This window comes from Trachinotus anak, unplaced genomic scaffold (assembly GCF_046630095.1).
Source record: "Trachinotus anak isolate AG129_WGS33_773 ecotype Australia unplaced genomic scaffold, CSIRO_AGI_Tana_v1 ptg000010l, whole genome shotgun sequence".
NCBI lineage: Eukaryota > Metazoa > Chordata > Actinopteri > Carangiformes > Carangidae > Trachinotus > Trachinotus anak.
Window position 1 is genome coordinate 14156417 of NW_027273861.1, and position 24829 is coordinate 14181245.

General features: G+C 40.1%; 1 protein-coding gene across 2 annotated transcripts in view; it reads right to left on the reverse strand.

Annotated features, from left to right (window-relative positions):
- The window catches only part of agbl4 (AGBL carboxypeptidase 4), a 270269-nt gene that overhangs the window by 228766 nt on the left and 16674 nt on the right, over positions 1–24829 (reverse strand). Inside the window, exon 3 of one of the 2 annotated variants that reach the window (XM_071487762.1) lies at positions 16947–17071. In XM_071487762.1, coding sequence (XP_071343863.1) covers positions 16947–17071 — 125 coding nt within the window. Of the gene's footprint in view, positions 1–16946; positions 17073–24829 lie in introns of those variants that run through there. The other variant, XM_071487763.1, reaches the window with a different exon arrangement.

Below are 24829 nucleotides of genomic sequence, written 5' to 3' on the forward strand. Positions count from 1 at the left end.
TCCAACGTTAAAGGCCAGCAAAACTGTATTTGAGGCACAGATACAATAGCCCTACAATAAATCCTGGGTGTGTGAAGCTGGTTGTGTTAAATTGTGGTTGTTTAATGTGCTATTTTTGAGGCCATGGTTACAACTACTTTATATTGAGAGGTGTTTTGATAGTCTGTCCCCTCATGTATTAACTGTAAATGAAGGAAGAAAAAATTTAAACTTCAATATAAATTGAAAATCTCGAAAATGCGAAAACCAAATAGACTCAAGACTACTAGTAGAACATTAGTCACTTAAAAAATGCTCATTTCTTTGGGTCTCTTGCTCCCACAGGACAAGTCAAGGAGTGTCATGCTACTTTCACATTTAAAAGAGCACACGACCATGATTACGGAACATGAAATGCTTAATGGCATATAGTCAAGACTCCTTAACATCAACGTTGTTTTTTTCTTTTTCTTTTAAAACAGCCATATATGCGGAGGAGGTTCTCATGGAAACTGGAAACCTAACATGGCCAGATGGAGGCTGCAGACAAGCTTACATATGTTGTGATGACTGTGGTGATTTTGTATGGGAAATGACTGAACAAGCATGTTCCCAAGAAGGGGGGCTTGAATATAGCACATTGCCTTGTATCACACACACCACAAACAAGAACGCACAAAGTTAAAAGAGCAACATACACTAATTAGGCTTCAGAAAACAACACAGAACCACAAAATGACAGAGCAAAAAGTCAGACATCTGAAACTCTGTGCAACATGTTCTGCACCCAACTCAACTCAACACATAACGCATGCCACCGTCTTAATTGAAAGCCTGACAGTTCCAGGAAAGCTACGACTGTGAGGTGAAACAAATGTGCATTTGATTTGTTATTATTTGTAAGGGAAGGGGTTAAAGAAATAAGCGTGGGGGCTAACGGCACTCTGACAAATGGAGAACGGGGTATATGAACCATGAAATGAACACTCTGGCAATTGGAAGGCAGGAGGCTTTCAGCACTGTGGTCAGCAACAAAGTGCCTGCAACAGCTCACTGCTTGAGCGATGGTATTCACAAGGCTAAAGGAAGCTGGGGAGAACAACAGAGGACGACAGAAAAGGCAGAGGATTGTAGGAAAGAAGGAACGGTGAAGAATCAAACCAGGTGAAAAGCATGGGGATAGGGTGGCGTTCTCGAGACATAAAAGGTGCATTTTCAGTTTCATGTTTTTCATTGGCCGTGTTTGAAAAACAACAAGAGAAGTACACAGTGAGCAAGATCAATAACTTTATTTGAACAGGGACACACAGCAACTGGGTGGTTTATATCAAGCCAGAATAGAATAAAATAGAATAGAATGGATTTTGTTGGAAAATAAGGTCAATCCAAGGTATGTATTTTTTTCTCCCAGAGTGTGTAAAAGTAGCTGTCCTCGCGGCTGTCAGCCTGTCTGTCTCCAGGTAAGGTGTGCAGGAGTTTATCAGAGTAGAGCAGAAGGCAGAGCTCAGATAAAGTTAGAAGGAGAAAATAACCTCCACCACCTGGCTCCCCCATTGCTTGTGAATGTGGCTTTTTCTCATTAATTGTTGTTGTGGTGCGGTATACAGCCATTAAACAGTAAATAAGTCATTAACTATGCTGGCTGCCAGGGTGCCCCAGGCCAGGACCTGTATTTGTTGCAGAGAAAATGGAAGTGGTGGGTCCTGCAGGTACAGAGGCCGAGGTTAATGCAGTTGGGTTGATGACGGACAGCCGGGGCTCTACTGCACCAGCCACACACACACATACACACACACATACATACATATGTATGCACTATGACTATTTGTCTACATCAGATATAGAAAATAAGACATCCAAATAATAATTTTAATGCATAAATTACTATAATATTAAATATTGCTAGGTTAGAAGGTTACCCACTGTGGTTAATACCTGTAAACCTATAACAACAAACAGCAAAGCACTGTAAACACTAAGGTGTACCAAGCCCCACTTTCCAAGAAAATTAAATTTTGAATATTCAACTACTGCAGCCAAAATAAGATGGAATAAACCAGCGTTATGCATCAACTGAGCTGCAACAAAAGACCTACAATTGTCTCAAAGGTCTGAGAGAATTAACATTTCTTTCCCTTTGTCTTACTGCTTCTAGAAAAAAAATTTACATTTACTTCATCCTCCTCCAGCTCCTCAGTGGCAGATTAGTGATTATCGTTTGTATCCATTTACAGTTTCATCCTAACAACTTTCTCATGTGGAAGCACATCAGGCCAGGAAAGAAAACTGTAATCTCAACCTCAACTGTTAACATTGTTAACAATAACAACAATATAAATTAACATTTGAAAATGATGATGAGAGTATAAGTGCTGAATAGATTCAATTTCTGTATGATTTAATTTTATATTTTCAATAAAAAATATTTTACATTGTGGCCAAAAAGAGCCCAACAGACTTAATAAACAAGAAAATACACAAATGATATGACACAATCAAACTATTGCCATGGACATCAGTGACTGAAAACATGCAATTTCATGTAGAGGGAGACCTAAAGCCAGTGCAATCAATTATTTAAAATAATTTAGAACCAATTCTGGTATGCAGCTCTAACTGTATAAAGGCTGACTAGGGCTCATTAATTCATTCAATTCAATTCAGTTTTATTTGTATAGTGCCAAGTCATAATATACACTATCTCAAGTTACTTAACAGGGTATGGTCGAGACCTTACTTCTTTACAGTGAAAAAACAGTTCCCACAAAGAGCAAGCACCTGGCGACGGGGGGAGGAAAAACTCCCTTTTAACAGGAAGAGCCCTTCTAACGGAACCGGGCTCAGGGTGGGCGGCCGTCTGCCTTGACCAGCTGGGCTTGGATTATGTTTGGTTATTTTAAAAAACCTTGGAATTTTATTGGTAATTACTTTGACAATTAAAAAGACAATACTGTCATTGAAGCATTTATGGTAAAACATGAGGAGGAAATAAAAACATATAACATGGTGAGCTTTCATGAGTTATTTTGGTCCACACCCCTTCACAACTCTTGAAATCCAAACAGATGCCAACTGAACTTTGCCAGACCACAGTGAGTAAAATTTGTAGGCAGGTTTTTCAAAGATAGTGATCAAAAATCTTTGCCAGGAGTCAAAATAAATATCTTGTGTGTTTGGGCTGAAAAAACAATCTTTAAAAGTTTTGTTTGTTTTTTTTGTTTTTTTTTGTCCAATACTGCAATCTTTAAAAGTGACATATTCTGGCTGAAAAAAATATGGTGTCAAATCTGAAAGACAAAAAAGGCAAGATGCCAAAATAAAAACATCCCATTCTATCACTCAGAATCAGTGCGCAATCGGGACTGGTGTTATTCTAATAGGACTGTAATTACAGTCTCCGTCTCATCTCACTCTTGTACTTGCACGCTCTCTCCCCTCAAAAACACAAACACACACCCATAGACATATGCAGGGAAACACAAAAATGCTTTGTTCCTCCCACCCCCCTTAAGTCTATCAAGGGGTGTGTGTGTGTGTGTGTGTGTGTGTGTGTGTGTGTGCATGTGGTGTGGGGGAGTGGGGGAGTGGGGTGATGGTGGTGGTGGGCTGTTATAAAATCATTCTTAATTACACATTTGTCACATGAAAAGCATTCTGTCTACTCTGTATGAGCTCTAGCAGTCTGATTAATTCAGCAATCCTCACATTCCAACTGCTCATTATAGACCAAACTTCCACTCCTCTCTGTCTTTTTTATCTATGTCTTCCCCCATTTCATTTTTTTCCCTCATTCCTTTGGTCCTCAACATTTCAGGCTTTTCTTTTGAGTGTACTGATGTACGGTTGCCAGATCCAGTAGCCACAGAGGCAAGCTTTTCCTCAGGGATTCAGGGTTTGACAGCACACATTGGCTGTCAGTGTTCTATGCTGGCTAACAATGATATGACAATTAAAGTGGAGGGGAACACTCTGTTTCTTGCTGTTTATGTATCATTCCAGCTCTCATCTATACCAGCGTCCTCCCCACTGTATCAGAAAGAATAATCAAATTCATAATGTAGAACTATCTTTACTCATTGGGCTTTGGTGCTATGGGTGAGTTTACCCTCAAACAACCATTCATTATAGTCCATTAATACCTGAGCCAATTTTACAATCATGCCATAACAGCTGACATGAAATTAATTATACAATATGTTTAACATACTGTATAATTAAATTTAAGGGCTCTTGAAATAACTCATTTAATGTAGATTGAAGTGTTAGTAAGCTAAAGAAAAATTTTAAATGATAAATATGACAAGCATAATCTAAACAGAGCATAAATGTGAAAACTATATCTTCATCCAACTAAAGAGGAAAGACCATCCCTTAAACCATATGTATTTTATTTCAACAAGCAACATAACCACAAGACCATATTGTCCATGAGCATGGCAGTGTAAAAAACTCTCGTCTCACTTTCGTTGTGAAACAGTGTTCATCTGTTTGAGCTATTTCCATCTCTGATTCCTATGTGAGCTTAAAGGAAAGCACAGGTCCGCTGCATCCCTGGAGATGCTAAATCTCGACATCAGAAAGACAAACAACATCTGTTTACTCTCAAAGACTCTCTAGCAGAGCTGCTGCCATGGTGGAGATATCACACATGCAGGCTGAACAAAGCAGTGAGGTGTCTCTATCACACTGTGATCCCCAATCTCCAGTCATGTTTTAGAGAGAATCCCTGGAATACCCTGCAATGTTTTTTTTTTCAAGTGTCAGGGTATCTTTGACAGGGAGAGTCATCTGAGTAGAACCAAGCTGTGCATTTACACTACAAATTCTAACATATAGAGCCCTGTTTTCATGCCAGTCTAGATCAACCTTTTAACAACCAAAACCTTATTTTTTTGTTGGGCAAAGGTTGATTTTGTTCCACTTGCTTCCATTTGGTAATATTTTGGCTTGCCATGAAATTGCTTTTACTGGAAAGTACAGGGAGCACTTTAGAGAGAAGTGTCAATACAAATCAGGTGTGGCAGTGCAGTTTTGATGTCAAAGATAAATTATCCTCAGCCTAGTCTGACCAAGTTTTAGAGCCGCTTCAGGCATTCTGTTTTTACTGTATGTCTTCCAAAGGCTGGGGCATACCCCCATGAACCAACCAGGCTTCACAGTCCCATTTCATTCTTAAATCTACTTTATACCTGCCTTTTGAATGTTTTAACCCATCTGCAAGTTGACATAGATATCAAAAATGTAAGATACATTCTGTCAATGCAATAATCATGTGATTGTTATTTGACAAACTCCATTTTAAATCTGGGTTTCATGTTATTATTCACTTTTACAACACACTAACTGTGTGTGTGTGTGTGTGTGTGTGTGTGTGTGTGTGTGTGTGTGTGTGTGTTTCTATGTGTGAGGCAGTGTGCCTACCAAAAAGCAGGTTACCAATGAGACATGAAACATTCATAGCAGATGTGACCAAGGCGTCACAGAACAGGAAGTTTGATCCCCTAGGGGCTCTGACACACACACACACACACACACACACACACAGACTTGAGCCAACCAGCCTGAATAATCGGTTTTGTTTTATTGACAGTCAACTTCCGAATGTATACCTGCAGGCACCAAAGATGGACAGAACACGCACACACATTTGAGACCACAGTCTTGATTTATGGTGGTGCACAGTGCTGACACCACCTATCCCAGGTGCAGCCAGGAGATAGAGCTCTGCATGAGCCACAACCCACCACACATACACGCACACACCGACACACACACAAACACATACTGATACTGCACTCTTGCTCCAAGCCCAACACATTATATCATACTAAGTGAGTGTATTAGTGACTGAGCATGTACGCAGTTGCCACTAGAGTGGCTATAAATGTCTCACCTCACAGCATGCTCTTTGGGCCAGCATGCTACCAGCAGCTAGTCCCCCACCCAGTGTCACTGACAGCACATAGAGTAAATTAGCCCAACTGGCTTGGCCTAACCACATGGTGTGTGAGCACAGTCTGAAAGTGTCCCCCTCCAAAAAACTCCACCATCAAATCAGCAATGAAACAACCTCAACAGCCAACATGTCACCACTCCTTGCTTCTCAGCTTCAGGCCTCACACATTCAAAGAACCTTAATAACAGCATCACCAGTGAGATGCACTACTATACCTAATCATCATTACAGGACTGTATAATATATTTACAACAGGGAAGGCTAAACCTTTGCATAAATTGCCAAATATTTTTTACAATATAAACAAACAAACACAATATTCATTAACTGAAGTGCATCTTGCTTTTTTGCGTTCCTAGAATCACAGGGAGTTTTGCATTTTGAATTTCAGCTTCAGTACAACAACACGTTTAAGTGTACCATCATTTAAATGACAAATAACAAATAAAAAAACAACAAATAAATAAAGTGGCAAAAGCCTGGCATATAGTGCCAAAGAGCAGAACAGTTCAAAGGTTAACTGTCTGCAGGATAGGAAAAATATATTAACTCAGAAATACATGAACTCAGCAGCCATATTATTCCAGCAGCTAAAAGAGCAACTCAGGAAATGAGATTATAGTTCCTGAGGTCGAGGATGGCCCTCCATGATGCAACACTGCCCCTCCTGGACCAACAGTATCTCCATGCAGGAGCAGGTCCTGAGACATATACTATGGCACAGTATACCATCAGCTCAGGATGGACGCAGGCTTCTGCTTTGGGCCCACCAATCATGCTCTCCTGCTTTAATCTGAAAACTTCAACATGGAGGTGAGATGTGACCAGGGCGATGTGCCAGCAAGGTAAGATGGAGCAGGGGCCTCTTGCTCCACACAGATGAATGCGGTAACCTTTTTAATTGTGACCCATGTATAATTTAGAAAGATATTAGCCCCAGCAATGTCTAATCTTTCAAATCTAGATCTCTGTGTCCTCTTGGTTAAGAGTGCAACAGCCACTTAGAAGTACTGTAGGTCTGTCATGATTCCCCAAGCTAATACATGCACATTTCTGAGCACAGCTCTACAGCTCCGGGTAAGACTGTAGCACCGTTAGAGCCCATGCTCACAGAGCCGGGAGTGAAATGCAGCAAGCCCCAACACATGGGTAGCCCAGCTCATACCGCGCCACAATAAGTTTCAAACACATGCACAATTCATTTCTGACGAGGATGTATTCATCCTCTGTAGAGCATGTAACATTGTACAGTACAGTTGTACATTATCTAGTCTGCCTGTTGATTTGATTACATGAACACTAATTAGAGCCAGCAGCAATGAAATCTAATCAGTTACAACATTTGGCCTAGTTCTAGATGTGGGATGGTATCTTCAAGACTATGACAGAACGGTCAGTTGTTATTGCTGATTAAAGACAGCAACAGGCAGTTTGAATGAACCATGATGTAGGAGTTCGGATTTACAGGGGGATTCTCTGTTAGTGAAACACAGATCATAGACATAGTTAAATATGTGGTTTTTAGGTTTAACTCTCTCTACTTTCTCTAGGATCCCTGGTGTATATCTTGTCTTATTAAAATTTCACTAGCAACAGAAGAGAATGTTATAGCAGTGCACTGAAAACTAAAAGAAAGCTGAAGCTCTGATCTTTTCATTGATGTGGTGTGTCAGTCATAAAGTACATTGGAATGGATGAAGCCCCCAGCTTGAATGGCAGGCACTGTGATACTAGTGCCATCAACTGGGAAAAGTAGATTGTACTGACTATTAATCAAAATATGGTATCAATCATGAAAGATCCTGTGAAGATTTATAAGCAATTTAAGCTATTTATCAATAGCAAACATTTATTTGTTTAATAGGTGTTTCTCTTTCAGTTTCATGGCATATTTGTAAAAATAATAATACCTCCTATTGCAATATCATTCATCTTATTTAATCTCATTCCATATTTATTTTGTCCCAGTAAACTTTAATACTCCTTTAGCAACTTAGCTAGGATTAGAGTTGTTGCTCTCAACAACCACACATACATTTAAATATGTCCTTATCTAATGGTACTTAAACAGAGATAGATAGATAGATAGATAGATAGATAGATAGATAGATAGATAGATAGATAGATAGATAGATAGATAGAGAAAGGAAAAGAAAGACAATGACTACATTGCAGGCATTCTCATCAGATGGTGCACATTAGAATAGTAGCTCGTCAGCAGCCTCCCAAAACAATAAAACAGCAGTCGACAGACAGCTTAGCCCATCAGCACACTGTTAAATTACAGCCAACAGCACCCCCTCCCCCCTCTAGATCTAAACTCTCATCTCTAGCACCAGGAGAACAATCTGCAGAGTAATTAGCCTCCACCAACAGACAGTTACAGAGAGAAGGAGGACGTTTGGCTTGATTAAATTATTAAACCACACAAACAAAAAACAAAAGCAGCATCAAAGAGGCACTGCGGCTCTCCTTCAAAGCTCCTCGCTGTTCCCTAAATACAGAATACAGAGAACGTGTTCTCCCAAGCCACTAGTTGGCATAATTAGCTAAATGTGTGCATTTGTGCATGAGTGTGTGTGTGTGTGTGTGTGTGTGTGTGTGTGTGCATGTGTGTGCGTGTGTGTGTGTGTGTGTGTGTGTGTGTGTGTGTGTGTGTGTGTGTGTGTGTGTGTGTGTGTGTGCGTGTGTTTGCTGTGATTGGAACCATTCCTCCAACTGCTATCTAAAATAACCAAGTGGTTAACGACAACATGATGCCAGGGAGGCCCCCCTACACCCCCACACCAACATACACACACATCATGTCGACACACATACACATTAAACAATACTCTAATTACAACATTTATAACTCCCCCTTGCCTCCTGCATCTCTCCAACCCCCAACCCACAAATCTGTGAATCTGGAATTGAATTTAGCCCAAGTTGAGGGCTGCGCTGGCATGAAAAGACTATTTGATTAGAACGGCAGTTGTTTCATTTGTGGTGCAGCAGATTGCAGAGCCTCTCTATCCGGTATGCAATCTGTATTCATTACTCGGTGTAAAAGGATGATCCATGTCCTGACACCAGGCTCATCATTTCATGCAGATGCACAGCAGCTCCACAAGGCCCTTGGTGAGCCGCCATACCATGCATCCCCCTGAAACCTCAGCAATTCTCCTCTGCTTTCTTCCCTGCTCACCACCTTCTACTTGCTACTCTCTCCTTCCTGGTTTCTTTGCATAATATAGGCAAAGCTGTGACAAATGTAAGACTCATTGGTATGTTAGATATTTACACAAAACCTTTTTTTTTTCTAAATCTAGTTAGTACTAAATAAATTGCAGCATGTTAGCAATTGCCATACTAAAATATACTATACTCCATTTAACATATTTGTACATATACTAACAACACCCTCTTTCACACAGCCAGACCAGTTAACAGCACCTCATGCCTCTTATTTCTCTCTCGCTCTTTCTCTTCTTCTTCTTCTTCTTCTCTGCCTGCTATTCATGCTGTGGCTTAAAACCCTGCTCTTTCTATTCAAGGGCTACAAAGGCCTGCTGGCCCTCTGCCACCACCAGCCTCCATGTCAGATCTACCAGAAGTACAACATTTACAACTTCAAGGTATTTGGGCCCTCGATTGTAGTATGTTTTGTTTTTGGATTTGCAGTTTAACAGTTTTCCTATGAGTGTTTATAAGTATGTTGATGCATTATTGTAAGCAGATTTTGTTGTGAGGACTAGAGGTAAGGAAAGACAGCTCTGTTTTCATGCAGGAGGTGTTTTCCTCAAGTAGTGTTTTTTTGTTTTTTGTTTTTTGTTTTTTTGCTTGTTTGTTTGTTTGTTTTTTTTTCACCTGCACTTGATGATGGTGATACAAGATGCACTGTAGTGGGCAAAGAGACCTTTAAGGGTAAGTGTCACTGTCTGTCCAGCAATGGATTGCAATTTTATGACAGGCTGCAGTTTTAAGACTGTCTGCATTTACACACAATTTGGAGCAAGTTTACTCATAAGACAAGTAATAAAAATGATTTTTTTTTCAAATGCTGTTCTGTTTCCAAGTGTAACCCAAGGTACAAAAAATACCAAAAGTTCACTAACACTTATTTTGAGCACCTGACTGCTCTTTGCACTCTTCGCTTTGATTCACGAAATTAGTGTTCAGAGTCCACTTTGGCAGCATCTCACTGTGCCACACTGCCAGACTCTGAATGGATGGCCCAGTGATGACTGTCCTGATGGGCACACACACACCAACCTATCTACAGAAGCAAACTAAAAGCTGTTTCATGACATATAACACATAAACAAAAACAGAGGTCCCAAATGTTCATATGCTAGCTCAATTATAGATGTTTTAGTATTTTGTATTTTGTGAAAATGCATGTAGATATCATTGTGACAATTTAAGGGAAAAAAGGAAACTTTAGTATTAGGCATTTGTATTGTGTTTTTATTTTTAACCCTACAAGTCCCTGTAAACTGAAAGAGCTATGTATGAGTGTCTGCTGTTTCCATGCAGACAATCCAAATGCGTAATATAGAGTGTGTCTGCTTTATTTCAAAACATACCCTTAAGCTCTGAGCCTCCTTTTTAAAGTGTATCAAGCTAAAAATAAGGCAATGAATTTTGATAAGGAACCTTGCGTCAGCTGAGATAACCCAGGGAAAACTCATTTTGCTATCAGGGAGACAATTTGAAATTCATTTTGTGCTGTTGTCATATCCTTTTGTCCATGTCATTATGAAGTGATCCAGGGAGCATCAGCCTTGCCAATAAAAAAGGATGCCTTAGTTCCCCTTAACAGAACAAGGTCACTTACGATACCCTACGCTCCCTGACACAACTGTCTGATGTCTTGTATGTCTTTCAAAACCACCAAAACCAAGTCTTTCCATAATTTCCTTCCGGGGTTTGAAAAGAGGATCCTAAAGTTTCTGGGCCTATTTAGTGTGTTTGAAGTGAAATAATCCCTTTGGCAGAGTCACACAGAAGCCAATGTCTCTTCTTTGGAGACTGTAGAGAGGGGAAGCTTAAAAAATGAACTTCCAAAGAAGAAGAAGACCACAAGCCCAGGATACATGACTATCTACCTTGTGCCATATGCTGCAGAGGCAGAAGGAAAAGAAAAGGCAATGAAAAGTACTAAAAATGACATGGCCAGCCTGTGTGTGGAGTCTTTTCGACAGACAGGGCAAGAAGACAAGCAGACCTGTTGACAAGCATGTAAGTGAGTTTGTGTTTTTGTGTGTGTGTGTGTGTGTGTGTGTGTGTGTGTGTGTGAGTTTTAGAGTGTGCATCTTTGTCACAAGCCCTTGCCTGTGTATGTTTTTGACAGCATGGGTCGACCTGATAAAAGTGCCTATGGATGAGTAGGAGTCTAATCCTGGAGCTGCGTATCCAGCAAGCTATCCCATAGGCAGACCAAATGTGGTGCCACAAATAACCACCATCAACTAGTTGTCTGCAACGCATGCTCATGGGCTACGCCGCGCCACATATGATTAGCACATGTTCATCTAGTGTTGCTCACTAGAGACCTGTCTGTCATCCTCTCCCTGTCACTGCTGAAGGACATCACAACACAGAACTGATGGTAGCGCAATACAAGGAGCACAGAGGGAAGTTAGGAGGAGGAGAAAGAGGTGGAATGGACAAAAGGGAGTGAAGTGTCACTACACACTTCTGCAAACCTGAGAGAAGAGGGGGGAGCAGCGGTGAACATTGTCCAGAGCTGATGAAGCAGCAAGCTCAGATAAGTACCTGTACTATACAGGCTGGCATTGATGTTACACACCACAACCAGCAGCTGACTTCCCAGAACTGCTGCCAGTCTGCTCTATTTAGGATGGGAGGGAAATGTATTGCTTACATGAATGAGTCATTTCTCGTTAATACACCACTCCTCCTCCTCCTCCTATATCCTGTCTTCCTGCTTCTGTCTCTTCTGTATGGAAAAGAAATTCAATGTGCACACATCACATCTATTACCCTGCTCTTGCGCTGCTCTCTCCCTATCTCTCCTTCTCTCTGTCTCTCACTCATTCTCCTTTACTTTATTCTTTTTTCTCAGCTTCAGCACAAGACATCAGGATATTAATGGTGTATCTTTCAAACTGATAAGAAAATTACACATTTAGAAAATTACACATTTAAGAGGCTGTTTGAAGGCATTTTAAACCTAATTAGGCACTATGACGTGATATCTGACTCATGTAATATTGAACTGATCTATAGAGCTGGTTGTTGCCCACAACAGCTCTATAGATACACATTCTGTGAAAAATAGTAGCTGCATAGAAGTAGGACTGGTTGATTACCCTCACCAAGACATGATCCATAATGGTCCTGTGATAGTTTTAACATCCTGCTTAATATTTAACTTAATGTGCCATCCAACTCATCCCTCCACGACAAATTGCATAACATCGCTGATGATGAATTTAAATAGGTGGGCATTGTCTGAAAGAGTAAAGTGATGATGGCTCTTTAGGGATTCTAGTTAACACATGGCCTATTCTGCTTCAGTTCATCCTCTTTCCTGATTATGGAGAGTAACCGCCCTGCACTGTGCTTTCCCTGGACAAGTGAGGCTTACAAATCACCCTTGCAGCAGCTAGAGGAGTTGAAGGCGCACGGTGCAAGGTTTTACTGCCTGTCTTCTATGAATGGCTCCCTGAAGGCTCCTACGATAATAGCTCACAGCCGTGCCCTTCACGGAGCCTGACATCAAGCACACCCCTACAGCAGAATGGAATGGCATATCAACTTACCCAATGGGGTATCATATCAACTCATCCACTGGTTCCTGGTCATAACATAGGCAGAAGCTGAAATGAAATACTGGTAGCTGGAACTTACATGACAAGTTGAAATTCACTCAATTGGGACATATGACACAGAACTTTTTTAAAGGTCCCAAGATACTGAGGCAGGTTCTTGTAATATTAATGAAAGTAAATGAGATGAGAGTAGATGAGAGTCCTGGCCCTCTGCTCTGAAATTCATGGTGTAGCAAAAAATGTGGGTTAGTACATGAATGTTGACTAAGTGAACAATGGCCAAACTTAAACATGCTGGAGTTCAGATTTGTTTTACCCCATTGGACGCAACAGCAGTGCCAGCCCTACAATCAGGAGTGTCGAATGCCACATCACTGAGTTGGAGTTTCTGGTGTGAACACGTTCTATCAGGGTGGTGTTTACAGACTGCAGTGTTGCCAAATTAGCGCATTATCACTAGGTTTAGAGTCTTTTTTCAAACAAGACTGAGTATAAACCTAGTAAATGACTGGACTGTGTATGAATGCCATACAGCTGCATTCTCAGTTTTGGAATGATGATGAAGTGAGGGACGAAAGGTCATGTCGTAGGCATCCACAATAAAAATCCTGGTAGGTAATTAAGCATTTTTTTTAAGCTTGTTTTCTGTTCTATTTTATTTATTATTTTGTTCTCACATTTATTTCACCCATTCCCTGCTCATATGTAGTTTATCTCTACCTGTGCACAGCAGTGAATTTATGTAAATATATTTTAACCAGCGGGTACCGAACACTGGACTCTGCTCTAGACTCACACTCCCCTCTCCATAAAACAGGAAAACACTATAGAAAAAAGCATAGTGACAAAATGACTTGATGATTAATAAATTAATCAGTGGTACTGAATGTGTATAATTAGTCAAGTAACAAGACTGAGCCTACAGCTACACTGGCAGCTATGTGAGACTGTACTAAGTCATAGTGATGTTTTTAGCTAAATGCTAATGTCAGCAAGCTAACATGTACACCATGTTCACAATCTTAGTTTAGTATGTCAGCGGGCTAATATTTGCTAATTAGCAATAAACACAAAGTAAAGCTGAGGCTGATGAGAATGCCGTTTATTATTAACCTGATAAAGGTGCTAGATGACAAGTCAGGGGATCACCAAAGTTATTATAAATCACCCGGAGAAGAACACAAATGTGTTTACCAAATGTCATGATGATCCATCTAATAACTCTATGCTGAAAATATATCTTCCTAAATATAATAATAAAAAATGGTCTGGTGTGAAAAAAGCTTCACTGACAATGAATTATCAACCAAGTAAATCAGAGTGAAACACAGACTTTCTCCTGTGTAAGCCATGGTACAAACAGGCCATACAAAACACTGACATGGTGGATGGGTGTACATTCGTGCCAAAACAAACACTGAAACTTCACTGTGCCACCAGATCTGTTTCCCCTTGTGGCTCAGTCAGAACTCAGAGCAATTACTGAGCACAAGCATTCTTTTGCAGGATATTTTCCTAAACAAAATAAGCAAAACCAAGCAAAACCTCAAGTAGTGTCACATGGCCCCGGTCATTGCAACCAACGTAACTACAATTGGTCTGGGCTTTTGAGGTAAGTGCGTGGTTGAAAAAACACAAAAAAAGAAAGGGCATATAAAAAAGAGACATTCATCCATCCAGCCATCCATCATAACCAGTGCTACGGTGAAGCCAATTTCCACAAAGCTGCTAAGCTGATTGAGGCAGACCAAATCTGTTTCACCAGCTTACATTCCTTCAAAATGGCCATCTCACTTCCAATATCACGGGCTTTTACTGTTCCCCATTCCCCTGGCTCAGGCTGAGAGTTAGCAAGGCTTAGCTGGATGAAACACTCCAACAGCCCAGTTCTCCCCTGGAACCCACTGATATCTCTATAGCACAGCCTTTCCCCACATAGCTACACTTAGTCGGTTTATTTACTCATGCTATTATTCTTTGTTTAATTTCTCTGTTTTACTTTTTGTTTCATATCAGAACAGTATTACAACCATTAGGATTTAAACTAAAGATTTACGTGAATTCTGATGATTCTAGGCACAAAGACGCAATCTAATCACAGTGTCTGTATACACACATACCCTGGCAAAATGCACAGGCAGCACTTAACCACAACACCTCCTACTGGAGTAGATTAAATTCACACGAGGCCTCTTTGAAGAAGGAAATTGGACAGATAAGGAACAGATTTCTATGAAAGAAGCTTGTGAGGGGTCCTATAGAGAGAACGTGGAAGTATGCAATGGAAATGGTTGCTCACCTGTTTCTGTTACATGTAGGCTTGCTCTTATATGTACCACTGCACAAACTGTGTTCATACACCTGATATTTATCATTCTTTTGTCATTTACAGCATCATGTTCCACTCCCTAGTCACTTTCTCTCTGTCTCTCTCTCACACTTTCTCTGTCATTTTGCCACACCAGCAAATATCCTGTTGGCCCAGGCTGCAGGCTGCTGGTGCTGGTCTATCTGGCCCTGGGATCGATCCGGCTCCACGCCGAGGCCTCCCATTCATCTCAGAGCCATAAAATGTGATTAGTGCTGACTACAGCACTGCAGGGAGATGGGCTGATAGACCTGATAGACTCAGATAGGCAGGGCTGGACACTCTACAGGAAGACAGCAGCAACAGCATGCTGTGGATTCATCCTCCCCCTTTTCAGCCTTTTTTTTCTCTATGGCTCTCTATTTGCTTTTTTCATTCTCATCTTTGTCAATCACTTTCTCCCTCGCTCTCTATCTTACTCCCTCTGTCTTAATATTTGGCTGTCTTCAGACTGTCTCTTTCTATACTTTATCCCTTATTTTTTGTTTGCTTCATATCTAAGCCTGACAAGCTTGTATGCACACAAATTATATAGCAGCAGTCAAACTTAAAAGCCTATGCTTTCAGTTTTACCTTCTTCTGATCTTGCAAAGTTATATTTAAATGGTAAAACAAGCCTCCATCCCCCTGAAGCCACACTCACTGTACCCACATACAGTGTATCTCTGTGGCATGTGACCACGTCTGTCAACCAATCACAGAGCTCAGAGTTTGCTAGTGGCAGAATCAAGCTCAGAGACTGTGACAAGAAGTGAGGTAGGAAGTAGACGTCTTCCTCAGCTTTACGGGGAAACAACTTAGATGGTGTTTTGGGCACAATTTTGAGATGAGATGTATTAGAGGGCATTTGGTGAGGTATCATTACAGTATCTATGTGCCATAATAAAAGGCATTTCAGGCTATCTAAATGGCCATTCATTGATAATGTCGACACTGATAATGTTTACATTGCTTATGGATAGTTTGATACAAGGTTGGATCAAAAAAGGTTAAATGAAAATAAACATCTGTGATGGTATGTCTGTGTGTACTAGCCATGACTACTGACATCATGAAACTGTACAAATATAACACTGAGCATCCTTTGTTCACCATAGTTTTCTTGAGATCCAGTGCCATAATCGATCCAGTGCAACAAACACAGAAGGGGTATCTCCTTAAAAATGAGAAACTTGAAATGTTCCTGCTGCATCTTTGTAGTGGCTCAATTACTATTTCATTTAGTTCTAAAGTGGTCAGTATCAACAAATGCAAAGTTTCTTGTGATCAAGAGATGACAATTAAGCAAAATTACAAATTACAAATCACTTTACGTTTAGTCCTATGAAGGCACCAAGTTGTTGCCTTGCCCTCATTGTGTTGTGATAGACCATCAGAAAGCCCCACCAAAAACTTGTGATTTTTCTGTGAACCAATACTGACTATTTACCTACATCTACATGCCTATGTCAAACTTCATCCAACAACAACATTACATGTATGTAAGACCTACAACATACATCTCTGCATAAGATATCTGTATATCCATTAGTGTAAGGATTGTTTGATTGGTACAGTAATGTATTCTTCAGATTTTTGTTTATGTAAATAAATAAATAAATATAAGAATCTAATTAAATATAAATTATTTATATTTCTGATAAGACATCTACACCAGTAGGGCCACACCAGAGGCACTAGGTAGAGGCTTTAGAGTACATTCATTTTAACAGCACTGGTATAAGAAAATGCCAAACGTGATAGTTTTCATATAATTGCAGCTATTCAACAGCCTCAAACTAAAGTCTTTGTGTGATATTGCATGGAATTGGGAGAGAAGCCTTCTCTATGATTATTACACTATACATGACCACAGCATGCTGACCTGTGTCTCACGGACGTTCTCCACTGTGAAGTTGAACCAGACTCTAAAGCGGGGGTTGCAGGTGTCAGGCCGGATGAAGAGGTCAAACTCAAACTCACTGATGTAGTCAACACGGCCAAGGTTCCCTGCAGAGTCAGTGAGACAGCTTACATTAGCATTAAGTAGAACTGAGCAATCCACAATACACAATCACAGTGAATCGTAATCAGCATTCCTAAAGGTTCTCAGTCAATCGACTCAAAACATTACAAACAGACATGCAATCGCACGACAAAACAAAGTGATAACACAACATGGTCTTACTTTAAATTTAGGATCTGCTTTCAAAGGCAGATGTGTTAAATCAATATGTCACAGTCAAGTGTCTACAAATGGTGCATCACTGTCATTGTGGCCTCCTGCCTGTTTTATCAGTGAATGTAGCTGCACATTTTTATACATTGGTAGGTCTCTCAAACCAAATCAATGCCCAGAGAGAGCAGTAAGTATGAGGAGCAGAAAGACCAACAGACAGGGCTGTTCCAGCCATCCATAACTGACACACAATGTACTACTCACAGCAAAAAGATCCAGATGATCAGTGGAAGTATAATTAATCCAATGGGAGCTATTTCCCCGCTTCCAACTCTCAGAGCTGTCTATAAGATGACTGGGTAGTAGATGATTACATGACAAGCATTCTAAATATAGGTTCTGTCTGTATCTTCTGATTTATATGTGGAGACAGATGTAGTGGAGACTCTTGCCGTGCATGTATGGATTAGTGATTGTCAGGGTCAATGCAAAGAGATTGGGGAAAAGTGAGATAAGAGTGTGTCCGCCTTCTCGTTGGAGCTGCAGGGAAAAATGACGCATTGACAGCTTCGCCCAATACATGAGACCAGTCAACTCTGTCATTTTAAAAGCTGTGCTGAGATGCGGTATAAGGCTAGCAGCTGTTCAAGAGTTAAATTTGCTGGCAAAGAGGGCGGACCACGAGGCTCAAAGTCCCTCAGAACTCTACATCAGGGTACTGCTGACCACCTGGTGGCAGGTAGTGCCATAGGAGCAGCATGATCACACACACGCACACACACACAGACACAGCTGATTATAGACAGATGGGCTAACTACCACACTGTCAAAGTAGATCCCTCTCCTTCTGCCATCGGACAGAGCTAATCCACTAGTCAGCTTGTAACACACCGACACACACACACATTCACTTATCTCTGCTCCACTGAAGCTATCCACAGAAGTGCAATCATTAGTTTATACACCACTGCAGAAAACTACCATGTGTTCTGAAATGTAAACAACAACAACAGTATTTTAGTTTTAATTTTCATATGTAGGGTGGTAAACTAAGTGTTTTTCATTTACAACACAGCATCCAATGGCAACGCACAGGCAGTGAGAAATGAATTGCAAGAGGTTATTGTGTAACAATAAACTGACAACAGATCTGTATATTTACATTTGAGGCCAATGCACTAACAGCTTCCACAGCTAGCACTAATGGTGAGTGGCGTCTCATTCCAGCAAACTGGCGCCTGGAAAAAAAATCCCTCTCTGTATATCGCTTCTCCAAATGATTATGGAGTTGATGGGCAATGCTGAAATATATAAATGTTGTAGTTCATCTATTCATTCATCCAGAGTCTGCTTATTATATATTCAAAAGACATATCATAAGAAAGTAAGGCTAGACAGGGAATGACAGAAAGGTACAGGTCTGGGGCAAGGGGAGAAAGGCAAGAAATCTACATGTTGATAAATGACCTTTACCAAGTATAAATTACATGTGCTGTGGAAATGTTAAGCATGACTGTCTTCTGTGTATATGTGTGCACGTTCCAGTAAAAACATGTCAGAAGAAGCTCTCTTCTGTCAGTTCGGGACACAACGGCATAAAAATAATTTTACAATAAAGCTGTGAACTCAACTACATGACCATAGCTATCTCTCGTGAGTAGAAAGTCACTCTAGAATTTTACATGTGAAAAAAAAAAACATTATAGATTGATCACAGATGGATGTGCATTTACCCCTTAGATTATATAGTATTTAAGTGTGGTAAATATGCAAAAAATATTATCTGTCATAACTATCACAATATTATCTTCATATCATTCTTACCATACCAAAGTATTCATAATCACAATGTGAATTTAAAGTCTCACATTAGACCTGTTGAGACAACTGTTTTTTAGCGTTTTACAGAAAAAAACAATATGATTTCCAAATAAAATTGTGATGTGAAGTATTTATGATCTCATATTCTGTCATTTATTTGGCCATGACTACAGTGAAGCACAATATCTTGATAAGAGGACTTGTAATGATATGACAAAGACAATGAAGTTAAATGATAATACTGAATTATCATCCAGCCTTTGTTTGTTTTTCATAGTGGCTGGCTAGCTAAGAAGCAGGCAGGCATGCATGGTCTAGCTTTTTGGCTGGATGGAAATGCAATCCTGAGCCATTGAAAGCAGATAAAGCCAAGAGCAGGCAGAGGGTTGAACCAGACCCAGCTGCAGCTAGCAAGCACTGACAAAGAGAGGAGATAGACAGCAGAGCAGCACCTGTTCCAGGCAGATGTGTAATCAAATCGATCATCTCTCATACCAACATCACAGCTATTCACAGAGCTGACACTGCCAAATACAGCCTATTAGACCAAGTTGATAATGGTCTCCAAAGGTCATCCTTCCTATCTGAGTCTTTATAATTCTATGCAGTAATGGAAGCATATCCACTCTCTGAGGGCACCATGGTTATTTATTTGGGGCATTATTTTTTAAAAAGATTTAAGTAGAGTAAATGATTTCAAACTATTATCATAAATCAATACATTGATTTGTGAATCTCCACTGTGAAAATCGCCCTCACATCATTATAAAATGTCACTACACAGTTAATTGGAAATAAACGGAAAATGATGCTAATCAATTTTGCTCCCTTTCAGAGGTAGGTTGCATGAAATTCTGTCAGAAACAACATAGAGGAACAAATAAACAAAGAGTCCACCATTTTCTAAGCTTAAAAACTATAACTATAATTAGCTTATTTCTTTTTAGTGCATTGCATTATAAATCATCAGCTATCTTCTTATGATGGACAGATTTAAAGAGACATCACAAAAATTACAAATAGAAAACAAAAGATATGCAATACATGCTTAGTATTATTTATAGATAAAGAATGACTGGATTATAAATAAAGTCAATATATCATGTTTTTTGGGTTTTTTTTGTCACCTGGCACGAATTCATCCTCAATAAAACGTATAGTCAGAAAAGACTACGAGAGGCTTTTTGTGTGGTCAGAGCCACTGACTGACTGTATTTATGCTCACTGACACAGTGAATACTGACGCTACCGTCAAGCAGAAGCTGCTTGTGTGTAAGTGTATGTGCACAAGGTGATAGTTTATATTTTGGTTTGCAATAAACTATGCTGTTATATTACATTCTTTAAAAAGAGAAAAAATAAATGATTTAAAGAGCTGTTCATGTGAGTGATTTCCGTGGTATCTCCTCTTATACTGAGAGAAAGTAAACATAAACAGCGCTGTGCTCATGGAGCAGGTTCCATCACACATAGGTCTACAGGCAGGTTAGTAAACCTCACTTACACTCTCCTCACAAGAACCAAACTTTTGACTGATAGAAAAAATCTTCACTTTAAGGTGCGTTACTTTCAATTCAAACATGATTGTGTAGTAGCGTGCTAACAGTGATAACTAGGGGTGTCGTGATACAACTTTACTGACGATATTTAAAAAATGAAATACTGATATCATGTTAATGAAAAATATATATTAATATTGTGGCAGATGTTAGGCCTTGTGGATCTTGTTTGTGAGTTTATCTGGTTGCCTTTTCATGATCCATTAAGTGCAATTGTTCTTTTTGTATGCTTTTGTATAGATATGGTTACAGACTCTCTTCACTTCCATACACTCATGTTTGAGTTGAATTCACTCTAATTCTAAGTCTAATTCACAAAACACACCATAAACAATAAAGTTAAAGATGAATTTGACAGATTTTTTTTCCCCAAATTTTGTACACATATCACAATGATATGCTTATTGTTAATTCTTTTGGCCATAATCATTTAGTGAAAATCTGATATCATGACAGCTATAGTGATTACCCTTTGATTTTTTGTTTGAAATTCCTACTGTGAGCCACTATACAACAACCCGTGTACCTCTACTGAAGAAGACCCCAAAAAAACTAATGGCTACATACAATCATGGTACCAATGTCTGGCAAAACTTTTGTAGAAGAGACATAAGATAGAGACCACACTAATATCTGTCTGCTCCTGTTTGTGAATACTGTAGCATGGGCACTAAAAGACAGCAGCCATGGGCGGCTGGGTTATTGAGCCTGATGCTGGAAGGTCTGACGTGATGGCTGCAGCCTCAAGGTTAGAATTACATGTTCAGCCCATGGAGCAGTAGGGATATGACACGCCATTGATCCCAGTTTTAATTTTATGGTGGCTAGCTCCAGATTCAAACACTTTGGTAGGCTGCTAGCTTGACCCTTTTAATCAATCCCATATCATTTAGTATTTAACTAAAATAAACGGCTAACTGATTTTTCTGAAATGCCCTCCGAAAGCATTAAAGATAAACTAGATAAAGCAAAGATAAGTTATGTTGAGTCTGTATGATGTTGAAAAGCGATTCACAGTACACCACAATTGTCAAGAATTATCTTAGATTCTTTAAGGAACAGACAGACTGTATTAGTGTAAGTGAAGCTAATGAACTACAGACTGAGAGAAGATGAGGAAGAGCAAAAAAGACACAATTTCTAGTCTTTGAGATTTCTTGCATAATTCCTCTTGAGTATCATCTCTCTCCATATTCTTCTTCAGTAGTGTCTTGGCAGGTTACGTTGAATATCAATCTTTGTCCTTGAGGGAAAACTAGTGCAGCGTTTAAGACATTAACAAATTGGTTTTCAACGAACAGCTTAGCCCTGCTGGTGCAGCCCAACAAAACACAATTGCTGGTTCTGAACAAGATTTTACACATGACAGACTCTCCTTGAGGAAAACCCCAAACAAAACCCTCTGTCTCTGTCTATCTTTGTCTGTCTTTCGCTGATTCTTCCTCTCCTTCTGTCTCAACCTCTCTCACACAACCATGAAAACAAACAGGAAAAAACAGCAAAAGAAAAGAGGAACTCACATAATATTATATGTTGCTGCTTAAAACAAAAGTAGGCCTATATGTAAAATGGGTATTAAACCTGCATCATTACACAGGGCCATAGGCAAGTAAACAGGGTGCAAATATGAGGTGGCCAAGTGGACAGTCAGTCATTCACACATAGGCTCCTAAAGTGTATGAGTGTGTGTGTGTGTGTGTGTGTGTGTGTGTGTGTGTGTGTGTGTGTGTGTGTGTGTGTGTGTGTGCATGTGCGTGTGTGTTTCTATATGTGTGTGTGTGTGTGTGTATGAGACAGAGAAAGAGAGAGCTGGAGTGAGAGCAGAAGAACCTGGCTAATGTAATCCCATTACGGAGGTACAAGAGGGAGCAGTCACAGTGCTCAGCCCACACAAAGGGCCGGCCTGAAGCCTGTAGCTATCCACTGGATGGATGGTTTCTGCCATGCAGATGGATCATTGTACAGCAGCAGCAGGCCTGCCTGCCTCAGGCCCGAGGTGGAACTCACTCACACAGCCAGCCATTAGAATGCTAATAGGCAGTTGTTTCAAAATGAAACAGACTGCGTGGTTACAGTGCTTCCACAATAGCAGACGTGTGGGCTGTCATCTCTTGCATATTTTCACACACAAGTTTGATCACATAAATTCTCTCTAATATGTATAACATTAATGTTTTTACAGCATTTAGTGTTGCTCGAGCACAATTAACAAACCTTGCTGTAGATGTCAGCAGTGTATAGCTGACCAAAAAAATCTCTGGTTACTACAATTCTGAATTTCCACAAGAAAATACCAAACTTTAAAGATTACACCCTTCAATCCAACTGCCCAAATCCACACATACACACGCACCCACACCAGATAATACATTCAATTTCTTTTGGCGGGCATAGGCAAGGCCACAACTGTGTTTAAACACTAGACTGAAGATTAAAAGAGTGCTGTACTGCTGAGGGAGACCAGCCAGGCACCTTTTTAAAGTTATTTTTTGCTGTGTTCCATTTCATTATTGGAAAACACATCAGTTTTCCCCCCGGCTGCTCTGCGGTGTGAGGAGGATTCCTGGACACAGAAGAGGGGGACTGATAAAGATAGAATTGATTCCAGCCAGCAGCAGCGGCAGCTATAGTGAAGGGGTCTGAGTTTAGACCTGGAGCTAAATGTCTGGTTTTTCTCTGTCTCTCTCTCACTGTCTCTCTCTCCCTCTTGTCTAAAGGCAAGTTGTCACTGAGGCAACATCAATCTCCTGCCTCATGACTTCTTAAAGCCTCCCTTCTCCCCTGATGCCTTATCACTTTATCTGCAGGCAAGATTAAAGAGGTCACCTCCAAGTTTCCACAATCTAACTACCTAACAGGTGTACTAAACTGCAGTCTATCTTTTAAAACTGTTTCAGGGATGGGTTAAGATTTTTTCGAGTCTATTTCAAGGAACACCTATTTTTTTTTTAAAAATAGCCTTATTTGCTTTCTTGCTGAGAGTCAGGTAAGAAGATTTATGCTATTATCTTGTCATTATAGTAAATACAGCCAGCAGCCAGTTAGCTTAGCATAGCATATGGACTGGAGACAGCAGGAAACTAGATTTACTGCCTCATGGTTGTATGCCTACCGGCCGAGTTGTAGGAAGAAATGGTCACAATCTCCCCTTCCTGAGTTACAGCATTGGATAATGGCCAGAAGTGTTTTTACACAACATTATAATGTCACAGTGAAGTTGACCTTTGACCAACTATATATGAAATGTCATCACGTCATCATTGTATCCTATTAGACATTTGTGTTAAATTGTGTCATAATTAGCGTATGAATTTTTGAGTCATGGCCAAAAATGTGTTTTGTTAGGGCAGTGTCCTTGACCGTTGACCGCCAAATTACAGTTAGTTCATCCTTGAGTCCAAGTGAATGTTTGTGTCAGATACTGTATACTGAAATTCCCTCTGGGCATTCCTGATGTATCACATTCACAAGAACATGAGGTCACTATGACCTTGAACTTTGATATTTTCTCACCATTCTCAAACAAGTGAATGTTTGTGCCAAATCTGACAAAATTCCCTAAGGTGGTCGTGACGTATCACATTCAAGGGCTAAAAACGTGCTTTGTGAGGTCGCTGTGACTTTGACTTTTGAACACCAAAATCAAATCAGTTCATCCTTGAGTCTAAGTGAATATTTGTGCCAAATTTGAAGACATTCCCTCAAGGCGTTACAGAGATAACGCGTTCATGAGAACGGGATTGACAGACGGACAGGCAACCCGAAAACCCTGGCTGTGGCCGGCACAGAGGCATAAAAATTAGCATGGTTCTGTTAAAGTGCAACAAAATCCACCTATTGGCACCTCTACAAATTCCTCTAAAAACACAATATATCTTGTTTGTTAATCCATGTGAAAACAGTAATGTGTAAAAACCACATGTTGTGGTTCACAGGGAGTTATGTGCCAGGCTATTGTCCCATAAACAACCCCACATGCTAGGAAGTATCCCTCAGCGACGGCTCAGCAAGTAAACACAGCTTGTGGAAATGAAATGAGGGAAATTTGTACAAATATGCCATAACCTAGGGAGATACTAGGGCTGAGCAACATCAATGTAAACATCACTGATCGCAACAGAAAATATCCTTGACAAGAAAATCTTAAATAACCAGTAATATACCAGTAATAGGTTACTGGCATGTCACTGCTTGACAACATACTAGAAA